At 46.4% G+C, this 14,562-nt stretch overlaps 1 protein-coding gene across 1 annotated transcript in view; it reads left to right on the forward strand.

Moving 5' to 3' along the window:
• Positions 1-13,937, forward strand: part of CORO1A (coronin 1A) — a 70,547-nt gene extending 56,610 nt beyond the window's left edge. The window contains exons 5-11 of the mRNA XM_073636009.1: positions 3,026-3,207; positions 4,916-5,035; positions 7,485-7,589; positions 9,622-9,767; positions 10,955-11,012; positions 11,096-11,311; positions 13,113-13,937. Of these exons, the coding sequence (XP_073492110.1) occupies positions 3,026-3,207; positions 4,916-5,035; positions 7,485-7,589; positions 9,622-9,767; positions 10,955-11,012; positions 11,096-11,311; positions 13,113-13,211 (926 nt within the window). The 3' untranslated portion in view covers positions 13,212-13,937. The remainder of the gene's footprint in view (positions 1-3,025; positions 3,208-4,915; positions 5,036-7,484; positions 7,590-9,621; positions 9,768-10,954; positions 11,013-11,095; positions 11,312-13,112) is intronic.
• The last annotated feature ends 625 nt before the right edge of the window (positions 13,938-14,562 follow it).

Here is a 14,562-nt window from a genome sequence, read left to right on the forward strand (position 1 = left end):
GCACTTTTTATCTATCAAAAAGTGTTTCCCAGAGCTAAACCTTTCATCTGATTTCTAAATTGCTGCATTTGTAAATTTTAAAAGCCAATATAAAGGAAGAGTAGTGGTAAAAGAAAGCACTTGTGGGTTGAACCAATGTTTTATTTTTTGTACAATTCTCCTTTAAGGGGGCATGACAAGGGGTGTGTCCTATGCCTGCATACTTTTGCTGATAGGTGTCCCTCATTCCCATCTCAAAAAGTTGGGGGGTATGGATTTATTAGAGGTGTAGATTAATTTGGGTATCTGGGATAATCAAATCTGCGACTTTGGGTTGCGATGATGTCTTCCAGTCCCGGCCATGGAAACATGGATACGTCACTTCTCCCCTTAGAAGTGAAGAATTGTACATCATTCAATGGGCAGGTCTTCCAACAGGCTGGAAAATTTCTCTGTGCGATAACACTTGATTTCAACAACATGCTGAGCTCCATATTGCAAAGATGGTACAATTGTCTCTGTATGATGATTTAGAGATATGGTCAATAATCCAAATTTATTGATAAAAATGATTTAGATACAGTATGTGCAAAAATTACTCATTATGCATCATCACGAAAAGCTTGGAAAAGACCCGAAAAAAGACCCGATTGCTGTGTGTAACATGGCTTTGTTTATAAATAAAGCCATGTCAAGGAAAAAAAAAACATTGATGAATACTAAGTCAAGCTAGGACTTAATGGTCACCTGACCTATATTTATTAACGAAAGCCTTGTGATCATTCTGTCCTCCTTGATCTGGTGATCATCAGTGGCTTCCATATGATCGCAATTATGTGGCTTTTTTTATCAACAGAACCACTGATGATCACCAGTTCAGGTCAGGACTTAATGGTTAATGTTTATTAACAAAAGCCGTGTGATTTTTCTGTCCTCCTTGATCTGGAGATCATCAATGGCTTTGTTGATAAACAAAGCTGTGTGTTCACAATCATATGGCTTATGGCTTACCAACAAACCACTGATGATCGCCAGGTCATCCGAGGACTAAATGACCACCTGACCTATGTTAAAAAACAAAAGCATGTGATCTTTATGTCCTCCCTGATCTGGTGATCATCAGTAGCTTTGTTGAAAAAAAAAAAAAAAGCCATGTAATTGCAATGCTGTGGCTTTTATTTACCAACAAAACCATTGATGATCACCAGGTCAAGCTAGGACTTAATGGTCACCTGACTTATATTTATTAACAAAAGCCATGTGTTCATTCTTTCCTTCTTGATCTGGTGATCATCAATGACTTTGTTGATAAACAAAGCCACAATGGTTTACCAAAAAAACACTGATGATCACCAGGTAAAGCTAGGACTTAATGGTCACCTGACCTATGGTAAACCACAAAAGCCTAGTGATCAATATTTCTCCTTGATCTGGTGATCATCAATGGCTCATGGTTTATCAACAAACTACTTTGTTGAAAAACAAAGCCATGCAATCGCAATTATGTGGCTTTTATTTACCAACAGTAGCACTGATGATCACCAGTTCAGGTAAGGACTTAATGGTTAATGTTTATTAACAAAAGACATGTGATTTTTCTGTTCTCCTTGATCTGGAGAACATCAATGGCTTTGTTGATAAACAAAGCTGTGTGTTCACAATCATATGGCTTATGGCTTACCAACAAACCACTGATGATCGCCAGGTCAACTTAGGACTAAATGGTCACCTGACCTATGTTAAAAAACAAAAGCCATGTGATCTTTATGTCCTACCTGATCTGGTGATCATCAGTGGCTTTGTTGATATACAAAGCCACGTGATCCCAATGATATGGCTTATGGTTTACCAACAAACCACTGATGGTCACCAGGTCAAGCTAGGACTTAATGGTCACCTGACCTATGGTAAATCACAAAAGCCTAGTGATCATTATTTCTCCTTGATCTGGTGATCATCAATGGCTTATGGTTTACCAACAAACGACTTTGTTGAAAAATAAAGCCATGCAATCGCAATTATGTGGCTTTTATTTACCAACAGAACCACTGATGAGCACCAGTTCAGGCCAAAACGTAATGGTCACCTGATGTTTGTTTATTAACAAAAGCCATGTGATGTTTCTGTCTTTCTTGATCTGGTGATCATCAGTGGCTTTGTTGATAAACAAAGTCATGTGATCACAATCATATGGCATATGGTTTACCAACAAACCACTGATGATCGCCAGGTTAACCTAGGCCCTAATGGTCACCTGACCTATGGTAAACCACAAAAGCCTAGTGATCAATATTTCTCCTAGAACTGGTGATCATCAATGGCTTATGGTTTACCAACAAACTACTTTGTTGAAAAACAAAGCCATGTGATCGCAATCATAGGGCATATGGTTTACCAACAAACCACTGATGATCGCCAGGTTAACCTAGGACCAAATGGTCACCTGACCTTTGTTCAAAAACAAAAGCCTTGTGACCATTATGTCCTCCTTGATCTGGTGATCATCAGTAGTTTTGTTGATAAAAAAAAAGCCATGTAATTGCAATGATGTGGCTTTTATTTACCAACAAAACCATTGATGATCACCAGCTAGGACTTAATGGTCACCTGACTTACATTTATTAACAAAAGCCATGTGATCATTCTGTCCCTCCTGATCTGGTGATCATCAATGGGAAGGAAAATACTGTATATTGTCAATGGATAAGGATCAATAGGAGGAGAATTGCGTACTAGTGAGCTTATTATAGTCATTCTGAGTGATCTCAAATCTAAAAAACCCAACAGCACCCTCAACTCTTCTCTTTCTGGAGAAAAGGCTTCTCTCAGCTCCCTCCAGTGCTGTTGCTGTACTCTAGGTGTTTTTTTTTTCTCTTTTGAAAGGGAAAATCAGAGATCAGATTGATCAAATCTGCAGATCGGCAGAGATCACATGACCAAATACCTGGGGTTTGGACGCAGGACTAGAAGGAGACTGAAGCATTGCGTTCTCCAGGAAAGCCAAGCAAAACTGATTTATTTTAAATCTTTGCTCTTCCCTCAACAGGATGTGACAACGTCATCTTGATCTGGGACGTGGGGTGCGGGCAGTCAGTCATCTGCATAGATGAGACGCACACGGACCTCATATACAGCGTGGCCTGGAACCTTGACGGCAGTCTCATCTGCACCTCATGTAAAGACAAGAAGATTCGGGTCATTGAGCCCAGAGTCGGAACCATTGTAGCGGTACGTCTGCAAAAAAAAAAAAAATTGTGCTGATGGCATCAACAACGCAAAGAGAGCTTATTCCACGTGGCAGGACCACAGACAGGGATGATAGGCAGCCAATCAGGTCTCGTTTTACATAAAGGGCACCCTCATGGCATGATTAAAATGTAAAATCTAAGACACCTCGGCAGAACATAGCCTTGCTACCTTGTTAAAAATGTTTATTGGATCCAAAAGTCAATTACAAACATAGTAGGGAACAAGCATATCAAATATCCACTCCAGCTGTCAGGCAATGGTATCTGACCATGTGTGACACAGCTGTAAGGCTAACGTGTTTCGGGGGACATACCCCCCTTCTTCAGGGTTGAAGAAAGTGGTAGCCATGTTAGCCTTTCAACTGTGTCACACATGGTCAGATACCATTGCCTGACAGCTGGAGTGGATATTTGATACGCTTGTTCCCTACTATGTTTGTAATTGACTTTTGGATCCATAACATTTTCTGGTGGTGATGAACTTTGATTTGAGCTGTCTGATGAAAGGGTGCGTGATGGCTCTGTCTATTACTTTTATTTAAAGAGGAACTGCAGTCTGCTCACATCATTTGTAATAAAAACATCTTTACCATTCTGCAACTTCCCTCCAACCACTTTGCATATTATTTTATATATACTGTGATTCTGTACTTGCCAAATATGCTGCAGAAATCTCCCTCCACTAAGTCTGGCTGCAGCCATTTTAACTGTGGGCAGCTGAAGCTGCTGCCTGTTCCCTTCCTGGATTTACATAGACACACAGAGGCACACCTCCAGCTCTGCAGCTCTGATTGGCCCTCTTATGACTCACCCCCTCTCTTCCTGGCAAACTCTCACAAGAGTGAAAGAGAGAGCTGTGCATGATGTCATAGGCCTAGGCTAATGACCAGACAAGAAACAGGAAATGGGCTGTATAAGGTATTTACTGGCAGAAAAAAAAATTTTCTATCCAAAGTTAAAACAAAAACAAGGGCAGAAGATTTAATAGATGCAAAGATGAAAAAATTACTGAAGCTCTGCTTTAAGCTATGGAAATCTATAAACCTTTTATTCAACAGAATGGCTTCACAGTGAAAGGCATGAACCTACAGCGCCCCCTAGTGGCTCAAAAGGAAAATACACAATATTTCATAACAAAGAAAAGAAATAGTGTTTCTTAAAGGGGATGTCCACAACCAAAACTAAGAACCCGCCTCATTTCTGGCTGGAGAATGTCCGGCATCAACTAGCTCTTTCTTTCCCAGCCTGATTGTCCCAGGCCTGCCCCTTTCATTCATTGGATTTCAGTTCTTTTAATCATGGAGACACATCTGGGCGTTACCTAGGGTGGACAGTCTGCCTAGGAACCCCTACTCCACCAGACACCCACCCATCAAGACATTTTGATATTTGCATAACTCCTCCCACTGCTTGCATCAGGGCTAAGGGCTCTTGAGAGGAGTACTGTGGCGAGGTGCTGTGATGTGTTCAAGAAGCCATGTACAGCCCCCTTCCATCCCCTCCCATCAGCCATGATCTGCTTGTGTTGCACAAAGAAGCACAGAGAACCGTGATGATATGATATTTTTAAAATTAGATATGAAGGGGGAGGAAGGAACCAGGGAAGGCAAGAAAAAAAAGCAGATTGAATTTCAGCTTAACGTTGCCTAGAAGAGCCTCATATCCCCGTATTGTGTTTGTCTTTACAGGAGAAGGATAAGCCCCATGAGGGCAGCAGACCGGTCCGTGCCATCTTTGTGTCCGATGATAAGATCCTGACCACTGGATTCAGCAGAATGAGCGAGAGGCAGTTGGCCTATTGGGATACAGTAAGTGGAGACGTGCAGTGGTGTATTTTGTTGTGCTGCCCTAGGCAATCAAACCCCACCCATTTTTAGGCTCCACCTCTTCCTATTAGAGTTCCACCTCTTCAGAGGTGGGGAGAGAGAGAGGGGGTGAAAGAGAGAGAGGGGGTGAGAGCAAGAGAGGGGGGAGAGAGCAAGAAAGGGGGTGTGAGAGAGAGAGAGAGAGAGAGGGGGATGAGAGAGAGAGAGAGAGGGGGTAAGAGAGAGGGGGGAAGGGGGATGAGAAAGAGAGAGGGGGATGAGAGAAAGAGGGTGTGAGAGATAGGGGGGTGAGAGAGAGGGGGGAGAGAGAGAGGGGGGAGAGAGAAGGGGGTGAGAGCAAGAGAGGGGGGAGAGAGCAAGAAGGGGGGGGGGAGAGAGAGAGAGAGAGAGAGAGAGAGGGGGGGGATGAGAGAGAGAGGGGGAGTAAGAGAGAGAGAGGGGGGTGAGAGAGAGAGGGGTGAGAGAGAGAGAGAGAGAGGGGGTGAGAGAGAGGGGAAGGGGGATGAGAGAGAGAGAGGGGGATGTGAGAAAGAGGGGGTGAGAGATAGGGGGGTGAGAGAGAGAGAAGGGGGAGAGAGAGAGGGAGTGAGAGAGAGAGGGGGTGAGAGAGAGGGGGGATGAGAGAGAGAGAGAGCGAGAGGGGGTAAGAGAGAGGGGGGAAGGGGGATAAGAGAGAGAGAGGGGGATGAGAGAAAGAGGGTGTGAGAGATAGGGGGTGATAGAGAGAGAGAGGGGGGAGAGAGAAAGGGGTGACAGAGTGAGGTGTGTGAAAAAGGTGGGGTGAGAGAGACGGGGTAAGAGAGAGAGGGGGAGGGGGATGAGAGAGAGGGGGTGAGAGAGGGAGGGGGGATAAGAGAGAGAGGGGGGTAAGAGAGAGGGGGAAGGGGGATGAGAGAGAGAGGGGGATGTGAGAAAGAGGGGGTGAGAGATAGGGGGGTGAGAGAGAGAGAGGGGGGAGAGAGAGAAAGGGGTGACAGAGAGAGGTGTGTGAGAGGAGGGGGTGAGAGAGAGGGGGTGAGGGAGAGAGGGTGAGAGAGAGGGGGTGAGAGAGAGAGACAGAGAGTGAGGGTTGAGCGAGGGGGAGAGAGAAAGAGGTAGGGGGAGAGATAGAGGGGGAGAAAGAGAGAGAGAGGGAAGAGGTGGGGGAGAATAGAACAAGAGGAGGGTGAGAGAGAGAGAGGGGGGGTAAGAGAGAGAGGGGGTGTGAGAGAGAGGGGACTGAGAGAGGGGTAGGGGGGTGAGAGAGAGAGGTTGAAAGAGAGAGAGGGTTGAGGGAGAAAGAGGGGGTGAGAGAGAGGGGGAAGGGGGAAAGAGAGGGGGGAGAGAGAGGGAGGGAAGAGGTGGGGGAGGAGAGAACAAGAGGAGGGTGAGAGAGAGGGGTTTGAGAGAGAGAGAGAGAGAGAGAGAGAGAGAAGGGTAAGAGAAAGAGGGGGTGAGAGCAAGAGAGGGGGGCTGAGAGAGAGAGAGAGGAAGGGGGAAAGAGGTAGGGGGGAGAGAGAGAGGGAGGGAAGAGGTGGGGGAGGAGAGAACAAGAATGGGGGGTGAGAGAGGGGGGTCTCTCCTATCCTCACATATTAAACCAGGAGGCTCCCCCTATCCGCCCCCCTGAAAAATGCAGCCCAAGGCAAGCGCCTTGTTTGCCTTGTGGTAGATATGCCCCTGGACATGTGTATATGTGTATCTCTCTATAGCACTGACTGTGTCATATTACATGCTCCTATATTTTATAGTGTGGGATGGGGTGTCATTGAGAAAGGTGATTTTACCATTATTATAGGAAAGCATTCTACAATATAGGGTAGTAGAAGTAGACCTAGCATGAGCTATGTGTTCCTGTAAAGTGCATGCATGCTCAGTAATGTGTCAGTGTAACACGTCTCACAGAGATAACAGTACTCCCCCTGAAAGACTGAGCCATCTTTGTTCAGGCATCATTCAGGGTCACGCTCTACTTCCTGGACTGAGATGCTGGCTCAGAGACGAGATAATCGTATAAATTCTGGTAGTCCTTGGCTATGTTGACAAATGTCTGACACAGATCAGTCCCTGCTGCGGCCTCCTACATTGTGACTTGCTACAAAGTTACAATGCACAGTCTGATCACTGGGGTAGAAGTAGTGCTGGGACAAGGTCTTTCAGCTTCCAGGGCAAAGATGCCAAACTGCCCCCCCCCTCCCACCATTCCCTTAGGGTTAGATTCAGGGTGCCTTTATCCCTGCAATAAAGCATTGCGCCCAGGGCACCCATCCCTCCTGCCCACCCCTTGTCCTGGCCCTGGGTAGAAGAGACTGAGCAAGTAGAGGAGACTGATGACATCATCTCAGCCTAGGCAAAGTCACGACCAGAGGGCTCCAGTTAGGCAGTGCCAGAATTGTAAAATGAAGTTTTTAATTTTGTGACATTCCCTCAACCTAAAACCTTCTCCCTACAGAAGTCCCTGGACGAGCCGCTGACCCTGCAGGAGCTGGACACGAGCAGCGGGGTCCTCATCCCCTTCTTCGACCCCGACACCAACATCGTCTACCTGTGCGGCAAGGTAACTGACCAGGGGGGGAAACTCCACCTTGTAAAGCAGCACTCCGGTTTGACCGCTTGCCACCCAGCGTACGTATATATAAACGTCTTTGGCAGAAGGCGGATACACCAGGATCGTGGCTGCAGCTGACGTTTTTTTTTAGAGCCATCGATCAGATTTCCTGTAAAAGTGATCTGGAGTGGTGGGGACCTCCCGCCAACATTCCCAGGATCTCCCGTCCCACCAGAGGAGAGCCGTGACTGCGGCAAACGGTCCAGAGAGGAGGATTTGTTCCCTGATCTCCTCTGTGATGAATGGAAGCAACAAGGATTTTGTCACTTTTAATTTCACACCTGTCTTTCCCAGGCAGAAGATGATCAAACAGATCTGTGTGTGTGTGTGGGGGGGGGGGGGGCAAGGGATAAAAAGCACTCCTCCCCCCACACGTAGGTACGGCACATATATGTAAATGATGATTGCACCACACCTGTGAGGTATCGCCACAGACGCCGAAGTGAGAACAATAATTCTAGACCCAGAGCTCGCTTTTAACTCTAAACTGCTAACCTTTTAAAGCTTTTAAACATTAAAAAATGATGTTGTGTCGAGAAAATAGATACCAAACATGGCAAGATTTACAATTGCATATTGAACATTTTAGGTACCGTACTTTGTCGCCATTTCACAGGCGTGTGCAATGGGACGCGTTTTTATTTTTTTGCATCGAGGTCAACGGGGACGCAATTTTGCATTCAAGTCACTAGGGGGCGTTTTTGCGTTGAAGACAATGGGACACAATTTTTCATTAAAGTCACTAGGGGGCATTTTTGCATTGAAGTCACTAGAGGGCATCTTTGCATTGAAGACAATGGGACACAATTTTGCATTAAAGTTACTGGGGGGCATTTTTGCATTGAAGACAATGGGACATAATTTTGCCCTACAGTCACTGGAGGCGTTTTTGCATTGAAGTCAATGGGACGCGATTTTGCATTTATGTCACTAGGGGGCATTTTTGCATTGAAGACAATGGGACACAAATTTGCATTACAGTCACTGGAGACGTTTTTGCATTGAAGTCACTAGAGGGCATTTTTGCATTGAAGACAATGGGACACAATTTTGCATTAAAGTCACTAGTGGATATTTTTGCAGTGAAGTCAATGGGACGCGATTTTGCATTTATGTCACTAGGGGGCGCTTTTGCGTTGAAGACAATGGGACACAATTTGGCATTAAAGTTACTGGGGGGCGTTTTTGCATTGAAGACAATGGGACATAATTTTGCACTAGTCACTGGAGGCGTTTTCGCATTGAAGTCAATGGGACGCGATTTTGCATTTATGTCACTAGGGGGCATTTTTGCATTGAAGACAATGGGACACAAGTTTGCATTAAAGTCACTAGGGGGCATTTTTGCATTGAAGACAATGGGACACAAATTTGCATTACAGTCACTGGAGGCGTTTTTGCATTTAAGTCACTGGAGGGCATTTTTGCATTGAAGTCAATGGGTCGCGATTTTGCATTCAAGTCACTGGGAGGCGTTTTTGCGTTGAAGACAATGGGACACAATTTTGCATTAAAGTCACTGGGGGGCGTCTTTGCATTGAAGTCACTAGGGGGCATTTTTTGCAGTATGCCATTGTTGGCACCTTGTTTTCTGCCGATAATTTTCGGCGGCCCATATATTGGTGCATCCCTACTTTGTACCTTTTAGAATGTGGCGTGTCCCAGCCCTACACAGTCTTGGTATTAAAAGTCCCATAATGCAGCTTCCGTAACCGCCAGCACGCTTAATTCCAGAGACAAGCTGCACATAGCTAATGAAGGGAAACTAGGGGAAGGAGAGAAGTGCAGTTGCATTGATGTCACATCATGAAGCGTGTGTATTCAATGGAATTGAATGTGGAATTCAATCAGAGAAAGAAGTCTGAAAGCCTGTTGAGAGGGTATATTGATCAGAATGAGGGAGTGATTGGATACTTATTTGTTGGGGTGGTATGTATAGTCTCCTATCTTATATAACAGTAACATTTCTTTCTACTCTCAGGGGGACAGCAGTATTCGGTATTTCGAGGTGACGGACGAGGCTCCGTACGTTCATTACCTGTCGCTGTACAGCAGTAAAGAGTCCCAGCGTGGGCAGGGCTATATGCCCAAGAGGGGCCTGGAAGTCAGCAAGTGTGAGATTGCCAGGTCAGTAGACTTTAAGGAACTTGTATCCATGTTATCACAATGAATCAGGCCTTCCTACCCTGTTTCCCCGAAAATAAGACCTAGCGTGATTGTCAGTGGTGGCTGCAATATAAGCCCTACCCCCCAAATAAGCCCTACCCTGTTTCCCTGAAAATAAGCCCTACCCTGAAAATAAGACCTACAAGGATTTTAACTAGGGCTTATTTGGGGGGGTAGGGCTTATATTGCAGCCACCACCGACAATCACGCTAGGTCTTATTTTCGGGGAAACAGGGTAGTACAGTGGAACCTTGGTTTACGAGTAACGCGGTTAACGAGCGTTTTGAAAGACGAGCAACTTTTTTTTTCAAATTCTGACTCGGTTTGCGCAAAAGGAGCAGAATTCAAGCTAATGGGCGGTGCAGTACCGCATTTGGCCAGAGGTGCGGGGGGTGCCGGGGACACTCGGAACGGTTTGGAGCCGTTCGGAAATATTTGGAAACACTCGGGAACGGTGTATTTCCGAGGCTCTCCGGCGCCCCCCCCCCCCAACATCTGGCCACATGCGGTATTGCATGTAATAGAAGTCAATGCGGAACGAATTACCGGTATCTTTGTTTCCATTGGCTTCTATGGGGAAACTCGCTTTGATATGCGAGTGCTTTGGATTACAAGCATTCTCCTGGAACGGATTATGTTCGTAATCCAAGGTTCCACTGTACATACCTGTTAGCAGATCTAAAGGAGGTTGTACAATCCGACTGCAATGTGTATGGGCCAGAGGTGTGGGGGCGCCGAGGACACTCAGAACGGTTCGGAGCCATTCGGAAATACTCAGAAATATTTAGAAACACTCGGAAATACTCCGTTCCCGAGTGTTTCCGAGGCTTTCCAAGCTGTCCCCGAGTATTTTCGAGGCTCTCCAGCGCCCCCCCCACCTCTGGCCACATGCGGTATTGCATGTAATAGAAGTCAATGTGGAACAAATTATCTTCGTTTCCATTGACTTCTATGCGAGTGCTTTGGATTACAAGCATTCTCCTGGAACTGATTATGCTCGTAATCCAAGGTTCCACTGTACATACCTGTTAGCAGATCTAAAGGAGGTTGTACAATCCGACTGCAATGTGTATGGCCAGCTTTGGACGTTCAGCAATGGCCAACTACACTACTCTGAGCTCTGATCTTACAGCTGGCTCTTTTTTTAGGTTTTACAAGTTGCATGAGCGGAAGTGTGAGCCGATCGCCATGACTGTGCCCAGGAAGGTAAGAGGGGCCCCCCCTTGGTATGGGATGGGGAGAGAGGGGGCCACGAAGTCATCATGTGACCAGTGATGTCTCTCTTGCAGTCGGACCTCTTCCAGGAGGACCTGTACCCAGACACTGCGGGCCCAGATCCATCTCTCACCGCGGAGGAATGGTTATCGGGGAAGAACGCCGGGCCCCTGCTCATCTCATTGAAGGACGGATACACCCCCAGCAAAAGCAGAGAGCTCAAAGTCACCAAAAATATCCTCAGCACCCGTCTACCCAAACGCAGCCATTCATCCAATGGAGGCAATGCGGTAAGCGGTCACATGAGCCCCTGGGAAGACTCCCCTAACACCTCTGTAAAGGCCAACTTTGCATTAAAAAGCTGAGCTAGTGAGTACCTGCTGGGTGGAGGGAACAGGGTGGACTAAGCTGCTGAGTCACTGCTGGGAGGGGGGAGCACCGGCTAGGAAGAGGAAAACCAAGCTGTGTAGTTAAAGAGGAGCTCCAGTCTCCCCCCAAAAAAATTAAAAGTCAGCCACTACAAATACTGCAGCTGCTGACTTTTAATATACGGACACTTTCCTGTCCAGGGATCCAGCAATGTCCTCACCCGAGCTGATTCTTCAATTGGCAGATGCCAGTGTTCTGTCAAAATAGCCAATTCATTGAGATCTCCAATCACGTCACTTCTGGGCACAGTAAAGCATCAGTAAAAAAGACGAGTTGCTGTTTTGACACAACACCGGCAACCGTATACACTCCGGTACACGAATACTTTGCTGTTTTTGGAAGAACAGCGGGTAAGGAGGAAAAACTTGTCGCCGCTTCGGAGGCGGCCATGTTGTTGGTTAGTATCGGGCGGGCTAACAATGTCCGCTCATAGTATCGTGTACCGGAGTGTATGCGGTTGCCAGTGTTGTGTCAAAACAGCAACTCGTCTAAATCTCCAATTACTGATGCTTTACAGTAACCGGAAGTGACGTGATTGGAGATCTCGATGAATTGGCTATTTTGACAGAACCCTGGTGTTTTTCGGCAGATTAGGCGACCCGTCAGGATTTGTAACGGAAGTGAGGTTCCATCGCCGCCATCTTGCTACACCCCACACTCGTCCACAGTAAGGATACTGTAAGAAGGCGGCAAGAGGACATCTTGTTACACCCCACACTCGTCCACAGTAAGGATACTGTAAGAAGGCGGCAAGCGGACATCTTGTTACACCCACCGGAGTTTTGCATTTCTCACCGATGCTTTTATAATTCAACATCTAAACAGTCAGATGGATTTTTAAATCCTGTATTTCACTATATAAGCTCAGTTTACTGTTAAAAATAAGTGTGAAATGCTTGACTCCGGTGGGTGTAACAAGATGTCCGCTTGCCGCCTTCTCGGTGTATCGTTACTGTGGACGAGCGCGGGGTGTATCAAGATGGCAGCCACAGAACATCACTTCTGGTGATGGTTTACCAGGTGGAAAACCTTGAGACTTTACAACTCCTTTAAAATAGAAATGAAAGGCAAAACATTTGTGCATAGATATAAAAAACATCACAAATACCTTTTTTTATAGGTGATCACATTCCCTCTGTTCTCAGCTGCATAAGAGCTGGGGGGGAGGGTAACAGCAGCACACTGAGCTGCCCAGTGAATGGATTTGCAGGAGGGGGGTAGTCAGGACAAGTCTGATCATTGGAGGAGAACAGCTTGAGTTCCTGGCATAGCTGGAGAACTGATCACGCTGTGCTCTTATGCTTAGTGTGGTCGGTTTTTAATTGGAAAGCGGAAGGGCTGTCAGGAACACCAGGAATTTCATGCATAGGAAGCAATACAAAGAGAACAGGAGACTTTCTCATACAAGTACATGGGACAGCAGGCACATATCAGGAATATAAAATGTTGAGTTTAAAGCTGGAAGGAGGTGCAGGACATGGGGGCTGAGCTGCTGTGTCACTGCTGGGAGGGGGAGCAGTTGAGAGACCAGCTTGAACAACGTTGGTGCTTCTGTTGTGAACTTTAAAGATAAATGTACTCCCTATTAAAGTAAATCACATCCATTTGGAAGAAGTGTCTTGCTAGTTTAGAGAATAATTTCAGAATTTCTCTCGTTATCAGGACTGCACCCTGGAGCAGCTCTTAGAGGATATAAAACAACTGAAGGTGACGGTGGCAGAACAAGAGAAGAGGATCGCACAGCTGGAGGAAGCCAAATAGCTACAAACCACATAATCCAACCCCCCCCCCCCCCCCCATATCACTGGCAGGACAACACTGTCAATACCATTCATCAGAGTGCCTGAAATAAAAACTGTCTGTATTGCATAACTGAATTTTCTCCTTCCTTTTCTTAAGTGCCCTGAAAGATTTTAATTGGCGGCTGTGGGCAACGGATGTTTTAAGTCACTTTGATAAATGGGCCCTTTCCTATGAGTCTGGGCCCCCTGACTTTAGTGTCTTGAATGAAAATGTTACCCTGCAACAACTTGGATTCACGTTGGACTAAAACAATATGGTTGCTGTGTGGCAGTCCAGACAGTTCTTATTTCATGGACTTGGATAAATAAAGCCCTTTGTGGGCCTCTCTCTCATGTGTGGTTATTTGGGGCCCAAGCGCTGTACTGGTAAATTTGGGGGGGGGGATGCAGGAAGCCCCTTTAAAGTGGAACTCCTGCAAAATCCTATGGTTTTAGTCCTGGATAGAGTGGGGAAGGGTTTGAGTCCCTGCTGAGTTTTTATTGCTGTGTCCGGATGGGAATAAAAAGAATAAGAACCCTCCCCCCCCCCCCCCACTCTGTCCTAGACTGGCTGGCCTGGAGCTCCACTTTAAATGCGGATTTCCCCCAAAGCTCTGATGGGGTGAGAGAGTGTCCATCATGGTGTAAATACTCCACTGTCCAGAATCTTGTGTTACCCAATAAATGATTCCTTGTCTGTTCTGTATCTGAGATAGAAAATTCATAACGATGTGCAAACAGAATAAAATGTTTTTACTTTGAATAGTAAAGCCAAATCTTTAGGGGAAGATCTCGTAGGGGAAGGTGACACAGGGGAAGGTCACAGAGGGGAAGGTCACACAGGAGAAGGTCACACAGGAGAAGGTCACACAGGAGAAGGTCACACAGGGTAAGGTCACATAAGGAAGGTCACACAGGGGAAGGTCACACAGGAGAAGGTCACACAGGTGAAGGTCATACAGGAGAAGGTCACACAGGGGGAAGGTCACACAGGGTAAGGTCACACAGGGGAAGGTCACACAGGGGAAGGTCACACAGGAGAAGGTCACACAGGAGAAGGTCACACGGTAAGGTCACAGAGGGGAAGGTCACACAGGGGAAGGTCACACAGAAGTAGGTTACACAAGAGAAGGTCACACAGGAGAAGGTCACAGAGGGGAAGATCACATAGGGGAAGGTCACACAGGGTAAGGTCACACAGGGTAGGGTCACATAAGGGGGAAGGTCACACAGGGTAAGGTCACACAGGGGAAGGTCACACAGGGGAAGGTCACACAGGAGAAGGTCACACAGGAGAAGGTCACACGGTAAGGTCACAGAGGGGAAGGTCA

This window comes from Aquarana catesbeiana, linkage group LG06 (genome assembly GCF_042186555.1).
Source record: "Aquarana catesbeiana isolate 2022-GZ linkage group LG06, ASM4218655v1, whole genome shotgun sequence".
Lineage (NCBI taxonomy): Eukaryota > Metazoa > Chordata > Amphibia > Anura > Ranidae > Aquarana > Aquarana catesbeiana.